General features: G+C 35.4%; 1 protein-coding gene across 1 annotated transcript in view; it reads right to left on the bottom strand.

Moving 5' to 3' along the window:
* Positions 1 to 9,968, bottom strand: part of LOC145787126 (uncharacterized) — a 31,686-nt gene extending 21,718 nt beyond the window's left edge. The window contains exons 1-11 of the mRNA XM_082598851.1: positions 9,848 to 9,968; positions 8,015 to 8,082; positions 5,936 to 6,036; positions 5,462 to 5,668; positions 5,063 to 5,171; positions 4,500 to 4,654; positions 3,238 to 3,376; positions 1,973 to 2,092; positions 1,509 to 1,631; positions 927 to 1,123; positions 249 to 374 (exon numbers count right to left, since the gene is read on the bottom strand). Coding sequence (XP_082454977.1) covers positions 249 to 374; positions 927 to 1,123; positions 1,509 to 1,631; positions 1,973 to 2,092; positions 3,238 to 3,376; positions 4,500 to 4,654; positions 5,063 to 5,171; positions 5,462 to 5,668; positions 5,936 to 6,036; positions 8,015 to 8,081 — 1,344 coding nt within the window. The 5' untranslated portion in view covers position 8,082; positions 9,848 to 9,968. The remainder of the gene's footprint in view (positions 1 to 248; positions 375 to 926; positions 1,124 to 1,508; positions 1,632 to 1,972; positions 2,093 to 3,237; positions 3,377 to 4,499; positions 4,655 to 5,062; positions 5,172 to 5,461; positions 5,669 to 5,935; positions 6,037 to 8,014; positions 8,083 to 9,847) is intronic.
* Positions 9,969 to 19,275: the final 9,307 nt, after the last annotated feature.

The raw sequence follows: 19,275 nt of genomic DNA, 5'->3' as shown, positions 1-19,275 counted from the left end.
GAGTAAAAAGCCAAGCAGAGCAAATTTCCATATTTTTCAGGACCTTCTGATGATCTCCCTTTTAGGGTGAAACAGGCTGTAGAGGTTTTAGAGAATAGTAACTATACTAAAGCTTAGATGTAAATATTGTAATCTTTCACCTTAATTACGAGAGTCATTGAGTCTTTTATAGATGTCATAGGATTTGAGTAGTTTTATTTGAGATTTCTATCTGAAGCAATTTCAAATTTTAGACTACCTATTCTCACCTGTGTTGGCGACCATGCTGTTCTAGGGTTCTGTATGAAATTGTTTGCACAAGCTTCAGTCTGCTTGCATTCTTTGGTTATGTAATCTACTCCATTTTCTCGTCGTACGGTGGTCTGGCAAGATCTCTGAAAGTTTCATTTTAAAGCAATAAAGTTATCGTTTTGTTAGTGTTCTTTTTACAAAATAATTGTCTGTCTGACACACCAGTGTAACAATGTTGACTGGACGAGAGCTAACAGATATGTTAAAATAATATTATAAAGTTTTCTTAAATTTTCTCTACTAAACAAGTGTAACATTTCTCTTCCAGTTGATGTTTGTCTCTTCAGTTACCCTTTTGAAATATTTAAAAAAAATTGTAAGACCACAGTCAAAAACATTAACTAAAATCCGACTTTTCGATCTTCTTGATACAATACCATATTGGGAATTAAATGAATGTTTAGCGGTACTTGAAGTTTAATTTTACTTTTTAGCAAAGGTCTACGAAGGCCGACTACTTTTTAGAACGTGATCAGGATAACCTGAAGAGATTGCTATGAATTCTCTGAAAGCGAACGAATTACCTTGAATCTTACACAAAATTTTTAACAGCAAGTTAAGAAAATAAACCATATTGGTGACTGGGGTTTAGGTTCTAAACTTTCTGTATACAAGATTTAAGCATGAAAACATACCTCGCTTGGTGAGCATACTACGGCGTCCAAGCACTCGGCATTGGAAAGAGCTCTGTTACAAGTGTAGCACTGCACACCACACGTTCTTCTGTCATTTCTTAGGCCAAACCCTTCTGGACATAGACACTCATAACCTCCCATCGTGTTGTTGCAGATTTGTTCGCATCCTCCATTGCCTGCTTCGCACTCGTTGATATCTAAATGATTGTTGATAGGCTTAGATTGTTGACTATTCGCTTTTTACTTCGTGGGGAAAATATTTATTAGATCTTTTTCATTACCTTTAGCAGAAATTGGAATTTTTATGCCGAGAGTCAATTGAAAAACTTTCTAATTATAGGCTATACAACTAGGCTAATTATTAATAATACAACGAAATGTCACCTACATAATTTTTTTCCGATACTGTACCTATGCTCATACACATACACCAATCAAAAATGTTGTACTTTTAACATCAAATGCCTGAAAAACAATTTCTTTCATTGAAAGCTTTTTTGAAACTCGCTTGGTGTAGGCTACGATGTTGGTTTCTGAGCCAAAAGTAACAAAACCAAGTACAAATTGACCAGCTTTAGTTACCATCACATGAGACACCGTCTTCGTTGAGTCGATATCCGGCCGCGCAGCTGCACCTGAAGGTACCCCCAACGATGTTATTGCAAGTTTGCTGACAATCGTTATTGTTGAAGCAGCTGTCCGCGACTGCAAAACAATAAAATTGTGTAACTATGGAAATTTAAATATAGTTTCAATCACACAAACCTGTTTATTTTCTAGAACTTATTTTAAAAACACATGCCTATCGACATGCACGGTGTGCCTCACTGACAATAGATTACTTGCTCTTCTTTGCGTTGAGATAAACGAAGGACTGTGGACTGTGGAGTCAGGCGAAAACTATACGACTCCTACTCTTCGATTTGTAACTGGCTGACTTTGACTCCGACTCTGGAGATGCCAAAATGCCTCCGACTCCAACTCCTATTCCACAATCTTGGATAAACGTTATCATGTAACTAGAAACGTTGGTTTATTCTACATACCACACGTTCGTCCATTTCCAGCGAGAATATTTCCTGGGTTGCAGCTGCATTGAAAGCTTCCTTCACTGTTAGTACAGATTTGAGAGCAACCTCCATTATCATCAGCACACTCATTGACGTCTGTAAGCACAAAAACAGTGTTTAATAGGCCTATTTTGATACAGCTTAGCTCGATTGTGTAGCCTACTACTGAGTTATAAAATCTTAAACTGAAAACTCTGCAAATTAAGTTTGGTAGCAATTTTAATAATACAAAAAATTTTAATTCATCACTGCTTCTTTTTTTTTATTGTTTGTTTTTTAAAGTTTTGTTATCTACAAATTTGCCTATTTTTAATCCAAGCTATAAAGTAAACTGTGAATAAGTAAGTTGTTTTTTATAGAAAACAATAAAATGTGAGATTCTTAAATAGTAGTGGAAGTTTTCAAAAAACCAAACCAGGGATATCTAAAGAAAGGGATACGAAGGCTTGCACTTATTCTTACGACGCTACCAGGGCGGCAGTTTGTAGCGCGTTAAACATGCGTTCTTTTAAAAACGGCAGAAAGTTTTGTAGTGCAGCTGGTACAGTCGGCTACAGAAGACAGTTACCAAATATTACGTAGAGCATATTTAAAGAATACTTGTTTGGAAAGACAGTTGAAAAGTTACCAGTAAGCTGTTTTTCTTAACAAAACCGTTTTTGTAGACAAGATGTAAAGCAAGTAAATGGGTAGTTGAATTAACAAGTAACCATGAGCATGCTGCACTGCTGCAGTGAATATCTAGACCCGATGCTAATAGCGCAATGCAGGTTATCATAACAACATTTATTAAACTGCTATCGGTGCCAATTGTCGTTTTAAGATAAACAGAGATTATTTACAATAAACAAAAGCCTTTCTATTGTCAGACGTAATAAAAGCCTTCGTATCCCTTTCTTTAGATATCCCTAAACCAAACATAGACAACGCAATCCCATAAATCTGAAAATATATTCAGAATCGCCAAAAAAGTCAATAAGCTAACACATGAACGTCGCTACTAACTGGGTGCATATTCTTAAATAGATCACCTGGTCAGGGATACGTTATTGATAAAAAGGGGAATATTAGTGTGCATTTCAGTTCAAAGAAGGGCCGTAGGATTTTCTCTCTACAGCAGCTTTCTGCTCATAAACATGACAGAAATCTAGGGCTATAGCCACTCTGAAATTGACAGCAATTGACAGTAATATTAGTGTAGTCTCATATTGGTTAGGTCTGTATCGATTTAAAGTACACACCGATGCAATCGGTCTGATCGACCAATGTGAAACCACTTCGGCATTCACAGTAGAAGGAAGTGTAGGTATTAACACATCTTTGTGAGCATCCTCCGTTGTCGACGAGGCATTCGTTGACATCATCAAGGGCGTCACACACCTAAAAAGAAGATTTACTTGCTGTATTAACTTTGTTTTAATAGTCCCTAATTAGAAAGAAGTTTTTGAGCAATCTTTAAAAGTACTTCATAATTCCTACGACATCCTCAAGATTGCATGTTTGAACAGTAGCGTTGACAGGGAACCCAGAAGAAACGTTTGAACCCTAGCCAAGAACATATCTAAAAGCACGAAACCTTTCTAGGGAGCTAAGAAAGTTTATAAAAACGTTGCAAATATTTTTTTGTAACGCATTTGATTAGCAGTGTTTTGTTTAAAAGGCCTGAAAACGAGATTGATACCTAGCGCACTGTAGCCTCTCGACAGGCCTGTATTTAAATACAAGGTCTCAGAGAAATCTGTACAGTTATATGAAGACAAAGTTCTGGTCATTTCAACCTTATGTGATAGAGTTGCTGGTTGTTTATTCCGTGGGTAAGTTTTTTTTACAATAATGTCTGAAAATAGTATTTGGGTAGGACTTAATAAAGCCGAAACATACATTTTAGTAGGTCAAAAAAGTATTGAAAGTAATTGACTTGCGCTTTATAAAAGAAATAGAAGATTTGAATGGATGATGTGTTATCTTTGTTAGCCAATACAGATACAGCACAGGTCATCAAGAAATAAATTTTCTACATCCGGGTTGGAAATGAGTGGTGTTTGTTTAAAGGCTTTTAGCATTACTTCGTGTTAAACCAAGCTTACATACTGTAACTAAAAGTCAAATGACAGAACTACTAGCTCAACCGTTATGTCATTGCGACAAAGCTGCAACTGCTTCGATGAAGTAATCGGGAAGTTTTAAATTTAAGTTTCCTACAGGCCAGTCGTTGTGAACTGAACAAATGACAGTTAAGCAAGTGACAAATGAGCTAGCAACATTTCATCAACTGGCTGAAGTTGATAGATGATGAAACTGAAGAAGTAACAACTGAGCCAGCTGCAACTTGACATGTCACAAGTCAGCATATTCAATTTAGCAAGCAATCTGATGCTAGGTAAAAATCTCGTTAGCTGACTTGGATACTAGCTGAAATGTAAATGCTGAGTTGAAGTACTTGCTGAGTTGTTGCATGGCGAGTGGTCTGACGACCTTTAAATTTCATTAAAACATTCTTTACCATGTTGAGAATGCTTCCAATTTGAAGAGCATCGGCAAGAGCATTGAAGTCATCTAAAAGAATGAGGTTTTCTCCGGCCGGCTGTGTGACAATTTGAACTAACTCGGCTTCATCAATCTCTCCAACCCCAACAGCAATCACTCGTGTCGTTTTGGCTAAGCAAGAAAAAGTATTTTCATCAAACAAGCAAACAGCTAGAAAAGAAATACTGTATATCTTTTTTATAAGCAAATTGAAGGTCATGTTGAATCCACATAGGTTAAAGAGGAGGATCAAATAGGCCTATAATATTCTCAACTATAGCCTTGCAATGAGATAGACTAATCTGACAACCAGAAGTAAGTCAAAGTTGCAGTATTTCTCTATATGCATTAATTACAAATTAACGAAAACATGCTGATGACGATAAAATATCCTGGTAAATTGAACGTTGCATTTCACATAACGCAATGTTACTATTAATCGTTTCAAAGTGTTGAAATGATTAAGTTATGTTTCCCCAGAAATCAAACAACGCTGCAATACTTTTATACAAGTGATTATTTAACAATGAAATGTCTCACATCTCAATTGGCTTGCATATTCTGCTATTTTATCTGAGTCTTGTGACCTTCCATCGGTGATGACAATAACAACAGTAGGTTCAGTGCCTTCTCTCCAACCACTAAATCCCTGCAAATGTCAAAAGATACAAGCGCTTACTTGCTAACCTGCTATAAATAATATACAGTAGATATAGTTTAATTTTATTAATGTTTTAAAACCAAATCGGAATGTATACATCTTGTTCTCTTGAAATAAGTAGGCTAAGCATTTTGTGTCATAAAAGCCTGTTTTTTAAGACAATTAGGCCTAAGTGTGCTTTTGTTCTTACTAACATCCAAAATATCAAACTATATCCAATTATAATTAGCCCACCGTTCTTTTTATTGAAGCTTTGGGTAATCACACATGAAGCTGACCTGCAAATGATGTTGGGCAAATACTTGCAATGCCCGGGCTGTTTGTGTGCCCTGGCCATAATAAGGAATATCTCTAACAGCTTGTATCACTCCTTCTTTGTCGGAAATTTGGTTAAAGAAAACTTGCGAGTCTACCCAACTGGTATATCTGGCAATCGAGACGCGGGTTTGGTCGTCACCTTGGCCTACATCGAGGCCTTGCACTACCTGTGAGAAAAATTATTGCAAATAAAATTTAAGATTCTATACCAAGAAATTAAGTTTTGCAGTGACTTTAAGCTTCAAATTTCAACAAAGGTTTTTCTTTCTAAAATCTTTATAATAAAATGACTTAGTAAAACTATTTAGAAAAAACTTTGCCTTAGCATCATTAATCTGTGCATTGATCACTACCATAAAAGCTGCTTTAAGTTGCATTTCTTAAACCAAAATTATTTGTCAAGTGTTTCATAAAATAAAATAATTAATTCGTACGCCTTCGGTGAAATCGCGGATTAATTGAAAGTTTTCGTCTCCTATAGAGCTTGAAGAATCGAGAATAAAGCCCAAGTCTAACCCCCCGCTGCAAGTGTTATCTGCAAAATATGAATATAGTTTAAATGAAATGAAATATACAGTATACACAATATAAAAAATATTCCAAAATAAATATAGGCTACATCAAGTATTACTTTCTAGCATCTTTAAAACCTTTTCACCTTAAAATAGAGACTGTCAGATGGGCTTAATTCAAATAGAATCTATTTAATTCTATTTGAATATATTAAATAGAAATAGTAATAATATTTGAAACAGAATCTATTTAATGCTATTTGAATAAGGACCTTCTGATAGTCCCCCATTTAGGGTGAAATAGGCTGTAGAGGTTTTAGAAAGTAATAACTATATTGGATGTAATTTATTTTGCTTGGCACTTTTTGCTTGGCATTGAGCACTTTTTGTAGCATTAATAGTATTTGTTGTTCAAAAATAAATATATGTATAACTGCGAGCAATGCACACTTTTCGACGTAAATGTTTCATCAGTACAGGGAGTACACTGGAATGATCGCTGGAGTGTAGGCTATAACCCCAGGTGGCAACTCCAAAAAATAAATAAAATTTCATTCTATTTTTAGCTTAAAAGATGGAATATATAAAAGAATGTCAGCCATTATCATCGATTAATATAAGTTACAGCACAAAAAGTTTCGATTTACTCGTTCACAACGTTTTTAAAAAGTGTGTTTAAAAGCGTGTTGTTTGCAAATTCAAGAAAATAAAATTAAATGCTTTAAATGAAACTATACGTTTTATGGCAATTACTTTGTCGGTCGGAGTGAAGCTTTAGACTGATGTACCAACACGTTCAATCGTTATAAAACTTTTGTTTGTGCAATACTTTTGGCTTACGATTCGATCGGCAAAAAATGTTGTCAAACAAGTTTTAAGCGCCTGAAGTGAAACACGACCTTTCAAAACCGGATTTGAACATGAACTGCACGAAACACGGCGCCGTTTTACTTGTACCATGAATAGCTAACAATACCAGACGTACAACTTAATCGATGGGTTACACCTTAAGTTGTCCTTGTTTATCTGATCTAATACCTATGCATAGACATGGAAAGGGTGCAAAAGTTAGACGCTGATAAAGCAGCATCACAGACTTCTATACAATCTAAGTGAATGACAACCAGCACTTAACTTGTCTTGCCAACTGAGGATACTTGCTGACTAAAATACTTGCTGAGGATACTTGATTAGTTAATTTTAAACAAAAGATAAACTACAAAGTAAGTACGTAACAAGTAGCTTTGAATATAGATAAACCAGCAACAAAAAATTGTTGTGTATTGAAAACGACTTTAATAGCTTTCTTTTGCTTTTTTGGAGCAATTTTAGAAGCTTCATAGGAAGACGATGTAGACTATTTAAACCAATTGAAGTTTGAATTTGAACCGTTGTTCATCGACATGAACGTTTGAATCAACCTCGGCTTTGCAAGTAAATACAACCTACGAAATAATCAAAGAACGGTAGATCAAGGGTGTGCTCTTTAGCAACGCATTTCAAGGACAACTCTCCAATTGGCGCACTTAGTGGATTAGATAATTTACAGGAAACCACATTTCTACACGAAGAAACTTCCTTTTGTTAAGGGGTGGATCTAGCGAGTAGGTTTGGGGTGGAATTAAACCACAATGCTGTGTAGGTTTACATTAATTCGACCTTTGCAAAAACATCGTAAATAAAGTAACTTTGTTGCGTTTTAGTGAAGCAATCGCCTCCTCCTAGATCTGCCACTGCTTCCTTGGCATCCGACTTGGGTCGGCAGCTTAAAGCTTCAAAAACTATTCGAAACTGCCAGAACGACGTTTCCAAGAGGCTTCCTTAAACGAGGATAGAGACCGCCATAAACTAATAACGTTTTATAACGACTAACTTTAAAGAACAGACCTTACAAAATTTGCTTTAAGAACTGCCACTTTACACAACTGCAACATTGTTTAAAATAATTATAGAATAAAACTAGGCTACAGTAGGCTACATGCAACGAAAAAAAATACTCACCAGCAGGTGCACCAGCGAATGCAGCACCAATTGTCAATGCAAAGATGAATAAAGTTTGTGACACCATTCTGCAAAGCATACATGCGTTAAAAAATTGTTTTATTGTAAAAGTTTCTTCACCTCTATCCAAAAAAAGAGTGCTGTTTAATTAGGTTTGGCCAAAATGTTGAGACACGGAGCTAACAGTTAGCACATTGATAGTAATCCAATACAGCTCAAAATTATATAAGGTGGTCATAAAAGAACGCCAAGCTACAGCACATGAGAAATCAGAGCAATTTATGTATTTTGAAACAAATTTGCTATGAAGAAGTGTTAACCAATTGAGATAAAAAAAATGAAAGGGTGTTATGACATGAGCCAGTTGATTCACGAATAGTTTAATTATGATTAATCTCAACTTTAAAAAATCCTATTTCACTTTAGAAGTTTTATGACAAAGATAAGAATTTTTATTGCAGACCCCAAAATAAAACTATCCATATTAGCCTATAACTTAAGATAATCTATTTCATTGTTATTGGTTCTTTCATAACTTTCCAAAAGAAAAAAATTGCAGTTTCACAATAAACAAATTTTAACATAAAAGTAACGCCCTATGGCTTTTATAGTGACTTTGTTTCTTTATTATACTTTCTGAAGACAAGCTAATACCACGAAACATCATGGTAGTGAAAGTGTGCTTTTAAACTTGAAATACTTGATAGTCAGGTTATTGATTTCTAATGACTCATGCTTTAACGCGTCATACGAAGATATGATTTTAAGATAAAAAACACAAGTTGAAAAAAAAACGTTTCAAAATGGGGAAAACTTTCTGGTCTAACTGGTTTAGTTTAATCATTTGCAGTATCCGGGATACTAAAATCTGACGTTCCATCAGCAAAAATTAGATCTCATTAAGTATTCTTCATTTATTCACGGAAGTAAGTATTGAAATTCATGGTCAAAAAATCATATAATCATAATACCATCAGCGTCCCAATTTTAAACTAAATATTTGCTAGATTTATTAGCGGGCTATAGCCTGCATTGCAGTTTACAACATATAACCATGATGGTTGTTCATTTAAATTTTTTCACCATTATAGCACCAAAAAGCACTTTAACTGAAGAACTTCTATCTAGAAAACTAAACAATTAAGGTTATAATCACAAGTAGAAGCATCATAAACAAGAAAAAATAAAGTAAGACTTTAAACAAAAACTACTAAACATTTAACGTTCCTTGCAATGTTATTACATTCATGATATCTAGACAATAAGTTGCCGACTAAGAGATGAAAACTTATGTGTAGTCTATGGGTAGGCTATGTGTAGCTTATGGGTAGCCAATGTGTAGCCTATGTGTAGCCAATGTGTAGCCTATGTGTAACCCAGGCGTAGCCTATGTGTAGCCTATGCGTAGCCTATGTGTAAATCAAAAATATGATCAAAAGATCTTTAGTGACCAGCATAACATTTGGAAGTTTGTAAATTTTAATAAAAACATAGCTTCTCATTTAGGTCTTGACAAGTAGTAGCAAACTTAGCGTGTAGCTTTCAATGGGGTGTAAAGTTTTTCGCATTAATTCCGCATTATTGTATTTTCTAAAAAAATTAACTAACTGGTATTTCGAAGCCAATACGATAGGTCTCGCGGAATCATTGTATTTTATCACAAACATCAAAATATTTGCCTTTAGTACACTTTACAAAAAAATTCAGAAATGACTTTTGTAATTTGAAACATCAAGAGTCACAATTCTATTCACAATCACAGCTCTAGTAACAATTTTCACAATAAAAGTTATAAGAAAATTACTCAACAATAATCAATAGTAAAACTCATACCTGACTTGTTCCGGTTTTTCACTGTCTAATGCTTTCTGTGGGGTAATTTAAAAAGAACCTCAGCTATGATTGTTAAAGATCGAGGGTTGTCCCCTTCTTAAACACTGTGGTTCTATTTTCTGAATACAAGAACAATACTGTTAGTGTAACGAAGCTCTTTTTACAATTTTAATGGCTCTTACAACATAGCAACTGTTTTTTTATTGCTTAGCACAGCCATTAAATTAATTCATTCATTACATCAGTAAGGAGTTAGACTTTTGAGTTTGAAGCAAAGTCCTTTTGCTGCTTGACAAATTAAACTTATGTAAGTTTTAAAGTTTGTCTGAACACACAAATTTATCTTTATTGGACTCAAGCAACTATAATTTTAGTTTGTGTAAAAATAGGCAAATACTTCAGTTAAAAGGGAGACTTATCCTGCCTAAGGGCGAGTCACAAATCATCTTATATCGCTCTGTGCCGTGTTCGATTAAATTCTCATAAGGCAAGAAATTTAAGTTGTTCTGCCGGTTGGCAACTCAGAAGATATGCGTCTGAAAATGGAAGAACTTGTTTCGCACTGAAATGTTTTTGTAAAAAAATTGTTCAACCTATGCCTTTTTGTCTTATTTCAAAACTTCAACAAAAAAGATATAGATCCTTCTATGTCATAACACAGTCCATTTGTAGAAGAGTTTACTCCGACTCTTGATATTACGCTAAACTACGAAGCATCTTCACAGAACACAACGAATAAAAATAACATATACATGTATATTCATATAACTGACCTTGCAGATAATCACCACACAATTGTGACATAACGTACAGTGTTCTACACCAGTCTACAGCTTATTTCAGATATGCATTAGGATACTAGCCTACATTTCTTCATCTGTACAATTTTGAAAGCCTGCTGGGTACTGGTAACCGGGTTTTGGCATCGGAAACCTGTTTAAGTTTTTTGATTTTTTGTCCATATTCTACTAATGCAGTTATTTGTGAAAATATTTGGGGAAAAATGTCCAGTTATTAATGTAACGATGGTACTAAAAGAACATTGACTATGATTTCATTTGTAATGTTACATTAAAGTATTAAAAGTAGATTTTTCAAAGGTGCAAGTTTGATGCAGGAAAGATTCAATTAGATGGTTTATTTACGATAGTTGGCACACAGACAGGTCTATGAATGTAGATTAAAGTTAAGCCAGCCTTGTTCACCTAAGTTGAACGTTTTATTGCCTGTATTTTTGTACACTGCTAAGTTGATGACTGTGGAGCTATTAGACCAGGAGTCGAGTACCCATGGCTCGCGAGCCAGAAGCTTATATGGCTCTTCGTGATGGCATCTGGATCACAGAAAGTTTTATGTCAACTTTTCATTACAATAGCTGAAAATACGCTTAGAATGCACCAAATTAAACGCATTTTTTTCAAATTTTTCTGGAAAGTTCCTCGAGGCCCCTCCGCTGTTTTTCTCATCTTCAGTAAACACATGAGCCCACTTTACAACTTATCACCTGCCACTACATGTTGGTTGTATTAAGTGTAAAAGCATTATATGGTTCTTACGAAAATACATTTCCAAAACTGTAGCTTTCATGGCTCTCATACCTAAAAATGTTCCCATCCCTTGTTTAGACTATACACCACCTCAGAGATTGTGAGTAATGTTGCATTTTTGAAAGTATATTTGCACAGACAAAATTTGGGCAAATTTTGTTTTCCCCCTCCAAAAAAAAAATGTTTTACTCTCCTACGGCTTTTCAAATTGGATAGTACATTCTCACATGCAGCATTTGTTTCTATTGATAGATCGGAATCATTGAAATTGTAGATAAAAGTGAGTCTCATACTTGAATCCAAACATCGTTAGATGAGAATACAAGATTCTCGTTGTACTAAGCGATCGGTACTAACAAGAGTAGGATGGCCAGTTCCTTTCTCACGGCCGCCTTTCCTTCAACCACTACGCCCATCCAATCCATTAATAAACCCTGGATAGAGATGAGTGGTGTTTTCGTATATTAAACGTCGTGCGCATTTAAGTCTCCAGATGTTATTTTGCAAAGTTGTAATTTTTTTGCTTTTCTTTATTTGCATACGTATCATATGGCTAGAGAAATAGGCTAGAGAAGTAGAACAGAAACTAGGCTGCTTTTTTGTTTCGCAATACCTGAGTGATTTACAATACAAGCCCATGCATGTTTTGTTCAAACATTCGGCAACATGAACAATTAACTATGGCAGAAAACAAAAACAGGTTTTACAAGAAAAGATTACATTTGTGCTGTACAGTATAACATGTTGACCCATGCATGAAATAAATCTGCTTATTTTTCAAACAGAAGCACTTTACACAATGCATATGAGCAAAGTGACGAAAATTTAATAAAGCCGTTTTCTTCCTATTTTTTTTTTGTGTAGCGACGTACTTAACAGTTGGCAAGCAACTTTTAGCAACAAGTGAAGCTGTATGTTGGCCCAATACCTGTAGACCACGTTTCTCCATGAAAAAACGTGTGCTTCGTTGATAAGTCCTGCAAAAATGCCTTTTCAACATTGGCAGATCTGCTTAAAAATGTCTTTCAGCAATATTCTATGGCGTCATAATGGCAACTGACAAGTGTATGCTATATGTGCTGTGAATATGATTTTTAAAATTATTCTTTTAATATAGAAATTAAAAAGGCGTATGATGCTTTCTTACGACAAAACGTTTGCGTACAGTCACAAAACATCGAGAAATGCAATTAATGAGGACAACATTATTGAAAAATATTTGAAATGTGAAAACAAACACGACCGGTGGCGTATGTTTACTAAAACAATTCATCCCAAAAAGAAGAGACCACGCAGTCCGAGAAGTTACAGAGGAATCACATGGGAAGAAAAGCGAAATCCTTCAAATGAGTGAGTTTTAGTTGTTCTTGGTGTTTGCTAAGAATATCTGCATTTGCATTTACTTGTCGTATCCAAACTTACGGCCGGTGGTTGTGGAACTAGATTAAGTGGACGGGAAGGCAAGGAAGCCAGTCTTCGTGTCCACCTTCAGGCATACCTTTAAGTGTCATGCCAAAGACACAGTCATATGCTCTGAAACGGTGTCGAGCCGGCGCCCTTTCCAGTGCTGTACCAGGGCTTTTACCACTCGGCTATGCAGCCGACTCTATCTACATGATTGTGTTCAACAAATAAAACTTATAAACCTTCAGAGGAGAGACTGGGGTTTAGAAACTTTTAATTAGAACACATCAACTCGACGTTTTAGAGTAATCTATCAAATCCATTGATGCAACTTGTGTAAATTTAACCCGCGAAGCTAATTACACCTATCCAAAGGGTATAGGTACCTACGGTAGCCTACCTTTAACGGTGCACTTGTAACATGTTTGTTAGTAAAAAACATGGTAGGCTACATGTTACATATGCACTGTGTGATAAATGCACATACAATGTTATGAACTGACAATTGATGAAAAGATTAACTACTCATCATCAGCAACATCTTCAGGACAGTAAATAGTTAAGAATTAAAGAGCATTAAAAAGTCTGTAAAGAGCTAATTGCAACGCATAGGCTATCTGTGATGGATATATAACATTAAGTAAACAATATAAATCAACACACATAGTCACCTGGAGATGTGGCCTGATTTGTCCCATTTTGCAGATTTTGATTATTGCTGCTGCTGGTGTCTGACTGACATTTTCGGATATTTTTTTATTTTTTCCTGTGTCTTAATGATATAAAAGCTTTTTGTTGCTTTGAGGAAGCAGTAGCAAATGAGAAAAAGTAAGTTGAAAAACGCTCAATCAGACTGTTATTGAAAATTCAACAGTCTGACTAAAATCTTCGAAATCAAATTTTCTTTGTTTTTCAACATCTGATGATGTTAAAACCTATTGTGTCATCTGGGGAAAACAGTAAGGAAGGCGTAAAAGTACAATTTTAAAAAAAACTCATACAGTCGCCAAAAGTTGACAAAATATGGAAATTTCTGCAAAATGTGACAAATCAGGCCGTATCTCTAGGTAGCCATGATCCACATTATTGTAATATTAGTACTCGGACACTATTTAGTGGGAAATTAGTGAGTAACCACATTGCTTTTATATAAAACAACCATGTTATATGTATACAACCACGCAGACAAACAAAAGTTGCAGTCACAGACGACAAAGCGTCGCATGATTGAGTGAAGGTTTTCAGACACACAAAAATATTCAAAAAATACAGTCGTCATATATCGAAATATAAGGTGACTTGTAAAAAATGTAAAAATATAATACTAGACTCATATTTATAAATCGTACGCTTGGCTTAGTTTTTATAAGCGCAAACCAATAGATATCTTTGGGCCTGCAGGCTACATTCACCAATGCATATGTAGGATAAATGACTATATAATGAGTTTACAGTCTTTAGATTTAGCTGAATCATAAGATTATCTTATAGAAGTTTGTAGGAAAGAATAACAACAATCTAAATTTTAAATCATAATAAAGTTAATCTTTCTTTTCAATGCTTATAATGCATACGCAAGTGACGTCTAAGTATACCACTAAGTTTATTACTCATGATCCTTTGTATTTTTGCATGAAAGTTGTGGCCAACTATAAAGTAATTTAACTTCTGAATTGACAACTACAGGATTATAGAGTTCCCCATCTTCTGTGTGTTTGACCAAATGTTTACATGCTGAATAGTCACAGCATTTTCAAATAAAAAGTCTTATAACAACGAAAACACTTGTGATCAGTTCGAAATCAGACAATGAGCTATTCTTAACATGAAGATTTGTTGGAGCTCTTACCATATTCGGTTGAAAGCTTCAAACCTGTATGTTAAAAGCCTACACTCTGGGGAGTCAGAGCAATGATTCTTAACCCCTGGACCATGGAGCTATTTTACTGTGTCGTCAAGAATCTTCCTAGCGCTGACATATATTCATTATTCACTCTGCTGTGTTAGTGTACACTTTACACAAGAATATTCAATTTTTGTCAAGCCTACGTGGCTTGTGGAAGTTCCACGTAGCTGTAACGTCAATAATTATAAAGCATTCCTCTTGATCATTCGTTTCAGTTGATCTCACCAGCTTATCAGTTCACCAGTTCACCAGCTCACCAACTCACCAACTCACCAACTCACCAACTCACCAACTCACCAACTCACCAGTTCGCTAACTCACCAACTTACCAACTCACCAGTTCACTAACTCACCAACTCACTAACTTTCCATAACTCAAACTCGACGTTTATCAATTTACATCTTCTTCTTTTGGCTTTTTTCTATATCACTGGGGTTGCCAGACGCATTGAATTGGTATGAGTATGTTTTTATTAGAATATGGCAATAAGAGCAGAACATCATATCCACGAAGGTTACCGCGTTGCATAGCTTACCTTACACAACATTATACAGTAAGAGTACACGCATGACCTACTACAACATCTAGTAGGCCGTGGTACACGTTCTTATTTAACTTTTTAACATGGAAGTAACTTATCTACTGAAAAGGATCATATGTAAAAATTATGTTTTTTTCTATGCAGGAGAAGGAAATGGAGCAAACTTTATAGCAATAAGACGGAAAAAGACAAACGAATTCAGAAGATGCATCAAGACATGTACTTATGTTCGAACAGCTTTCAATCGGGAAGAAAAAGTGTCAAAATTGGGCAGGATAAAATTCTGTCGCCGAGCTGTAGAAACATCTCATCGTCCAGAGCACTTCTGTACAAACAATACTTTAAAGAAGTTCGTGCATTTGCACCTCCAGTTCATAATGCTTTATGGGGAGAGAAATCAAATTTTTTATTTAAAAATAAGTCAAAACGACCTATCTATAAAACCTTCAAATGCATGACAAAAAAGCAGCTAATTGCAAAGTACACCAGAAAATTTCAAAAAGCAACTACCAAAATAAATACCCTTAAAAAAGAAGCCACGGCTTTGGCGTCTCAATTATCGTTGCTAAAAAAGAAGCAAGAAGTGAGTCGGCAGCAGCTGATTTTTTCAAATCACAAGTTGCGCAGTTTAGAGCTGCAAGAACACAAAGTCAATTTAGAATTTTCTGAATTAGAAAAAAGACAAAATTGTATTATATTTCCTCTGTAAGTCGCCAATAAAGAGAAGAATTATGAAAATGCTTTCGGATTGTGCTTTAACTCCCATACACTAAATCCGTCATTTTTACATTGATTCAACGTATGCGAACGTTAAATTAATGTAAAAATGACGAATTTTGCTGTCTGGGCTTTTTGCTTAATATCTCTTAGATGCAGAAGATCAGAAAAGCTAATATCGAGTCAGAGTTATTCAGATTATGTCATAAGACTCTGCCTCAGTGTAGTGCTTTTTTGTTTTCTAAAAACGTGTTTGCTCACACTAAGGTGGTCGGTCAGCAACAATTGTGAATATAATCTTTGCAAAGTGTTTTAGGTCAAACAAACTGGAAAAAGTTTACATGTGTAGATATAAAACGACTTGTTTCAGCCTGATGCTGCGGGTTCGCTGTGGTAGTAACGGTTTGCACTAGCTTTCGAAACTTGTGTATAGGTGGACGGCTAAGTGGGTAATACGCTAATTGAGATAAGCTAGACACATAAATATTGCATATTAGTCAATTGATATATTTGAATGCAAAAGAAGTAAGATGAAAGAATGGTCGTGTTCAATAGAAAAAAATTACTACACACTGTGATTTAATTTTTATTACTTCAAATTATGAACACATACTAAAGCCAGTAGCTTTACGAGTTTGAACGTTAACGGCTAAGCAGCCCACTTCAAGGAGACCTGGATAGAACGATCCATACATAAGAACAATTAATTACAAATGTGATAATTGCAATAATAATAATGATGTTTGTCACCTTCGTGTTTGAAGAATCGGAAATACTTTCATATTGTCAACTTTGGTGATTGGTTTACGTTTGGTTTATGATTGAAATCATCTATAAGGATGCAAACCTGTTTGGATTAAGATTCTGAACAGCCTGACTGCGCTCGAACATAAATAGCCTATTCCCTCTGCGTACCTATCAATCTATTTAGAACAGGTATGACTTGTTTGAGACGAGTTGAACATAATACTGTTTGTTAGTTTAAATTTAAAGTAATGGTTGGTTTTGAATCTTTATCCTCGGTCTGACAAAGCCTCTGATAGGTTATTCCTGGCAGTTTCGCATACTTGCAAAGGCTTTGAATCGATGATCCAAGGCCGATCACCGAGATTGACAGAGTAAAGTTCCCGAATCTTGGATTGTGCCTTGATATCTGAAAAACAAAGCTTGTTTTAAGGTGGGCATCCTTGATCTTTGACAAAGAGCAATGTATGTATCCTGCTTTACAGGTAGTAGCGCAAAGTAGTTTTTGACTTAAACAACTTATTACATTTTCACGAAAAAAAAAACACTAAAGCCATAGCCAGCAACTCAGACTCAAGGGGATAAATTTTCTACGAAAGTGCTTTGTTTTTATTTCTAAAAACTATACAATGTATGGTTGTTTTCTTATTTTTGTCTTCTCTGTAAATCACTTGAACATCCTGAGATATTGGTCTGGCCACGCCCCCAGAAAGAATATGCCACTTTACAAAATAAGAAAGCAGTGTAATTATTTATATTTCTACTTATTTTTTGGTAAGGTATCAAATCAAAAATGAAATGGAAAATTTACAAAAGCATTGCCATTTTCTAAAATTCCAACATTCGATTGAAAGTGACTATCTTCATATATCATCCGATACCGCACACATTCACTACGTCACAACCAAGAAACCCCTCAAGTCGCCACAAGTATCCCCTTACCCCTTGCTACGTCACAACCAACAGGTGGCCAACTTACCGACCATCTATTCAGGTTGTGAAAGGTATTTAGCAGATTAGTAATTCTTCAGTTGTGAGGAACTCATTGAGGATTTACACTAGGTGTGAAAACCTAATGTGCACTTGTTTGTTTTTATATAAGTCTTAGCTAAAGTAAGGCTTAAAAACTACTGTATACGGCCTACTTCATAAGCAAAAACTAAAATACAAGAAAATTTAAAAAAATATTGGCCTACTTAAAAGAAACCAGACATGGAATGAAAAGTTTTAATGAGCACATATGGCTAATTACATAGCTTGGTTAGATAGGTTTTCGTCTGGTTGAAAGTCGTTGAGTAGAATGGAAAGCAAAAACCTGACTCTAGTTTACTAAGACATAGCCAAGAGTCTTATGAAATCGAACCGACGGCAGAGGCTCTGACTTCACTTCACTCACTTAAACAAGAACACACAACTTCATTAATAACCAAGGCTGTTGAGAAGATATCTTGGGCCCGGTGCTAATAACATTCTCCGGCCCCAAGTCAAGATAACTCTAAGAAAAACGCATTACATCCAAAAAATACGCGGTGGTTTCTTAAGTTTCCAGCCCCTTGAAAAGGTTTTGGGCTCCTAAAATGATCTCGGCCCCGGGTCCAAAAGTATCCTTTGGACTCCCCTGTCAACGCTTACGTTATAATTTATTTCACACCAGTTGGGTGCAAAATAGCGTATCCATTTCATTCAATGGCCAAAATAAAATGCGCATACAATCATCACCAATTATTGCGTTCAAAGTAACTTATCAATACAAATGATGCTGCCGGCTGTTATGAGATTGTGCAATATCAAAAGATGGCCAAAATTCTAGTCGTTTGAAAACTTGATATTGCAAATAAATCACAATAGGCGTCATCTTCGCAATCAGGGTGACAAAGATTACAGTCGTGCCTAGGCTGTATAGTTACTGTATAACATTTGGGTATGTTGGATTGTTGGTGCGTGTATAATTTGATATCGTACCTCTGTTTGTATGGTTTATAGCCTGCACAGTAGGCCGATTCATCGTCAGAGATTACTTCATTCTAGTCAAATTTGGTTAGTTTTGATTCTGATATTTATTATGAGATTTTTTTACTTTACTAATATCAGTGGAAAAGTTTACAAGTTGCAGAATAAATCAATTTTTGGAACAAAAAAAACAAACCCATGGCAGGGGGCACCGTTCACTCTGGGTGAAAATTCCAAGCAAAAATTCGATGGTACTTTTTTAATGTGAAAGTAAATCTTGTTTGTGAATAGTAAAGTTTAGCTCAAGGCTGTAATCTTATATTGAATCATCGCTTAATCCATGACTGCATGCGTTGCTTATCCGCCACCAAGTATTTACATGTTCCACATACAATGGCACGTCGGTATCGAAAGAATCAAATACAGGTTTGGCAGGTTAAGGCTGACAAAATCAATCCAGCTTGTCTGATACCATCTGCAAGTACACGACGAAATTTCCTGATCACGGACACTTTATCATCATCAATATCGTTGTCTGTGTTTTAGGTATATCGTTGCTGTAGCCTATCCTAATCCTAAAAGATTTTTGTAACATCTTTCAAAATAAGTTGATTCGGT

The sequence above is a fragment of the Aplidium turbinatum genome, chromosome 18 (assembly GCF_918807975.1).
Source record: "Aplidium turbinatum chromosome 18, kaAplTurb1.1, whole genome shotgun sequence".
NCBI classification, from domain to species: domain Eukaryota; kingdom Metazoa; phylum Chordata; class Ascidiacea; order Aplousobranchia; family Polyclinidae; genus Aplidium; species Aplidium turbinatum.
This window is presented reverse-complemented; position numbering and strand designations above follow the sequence as displayed.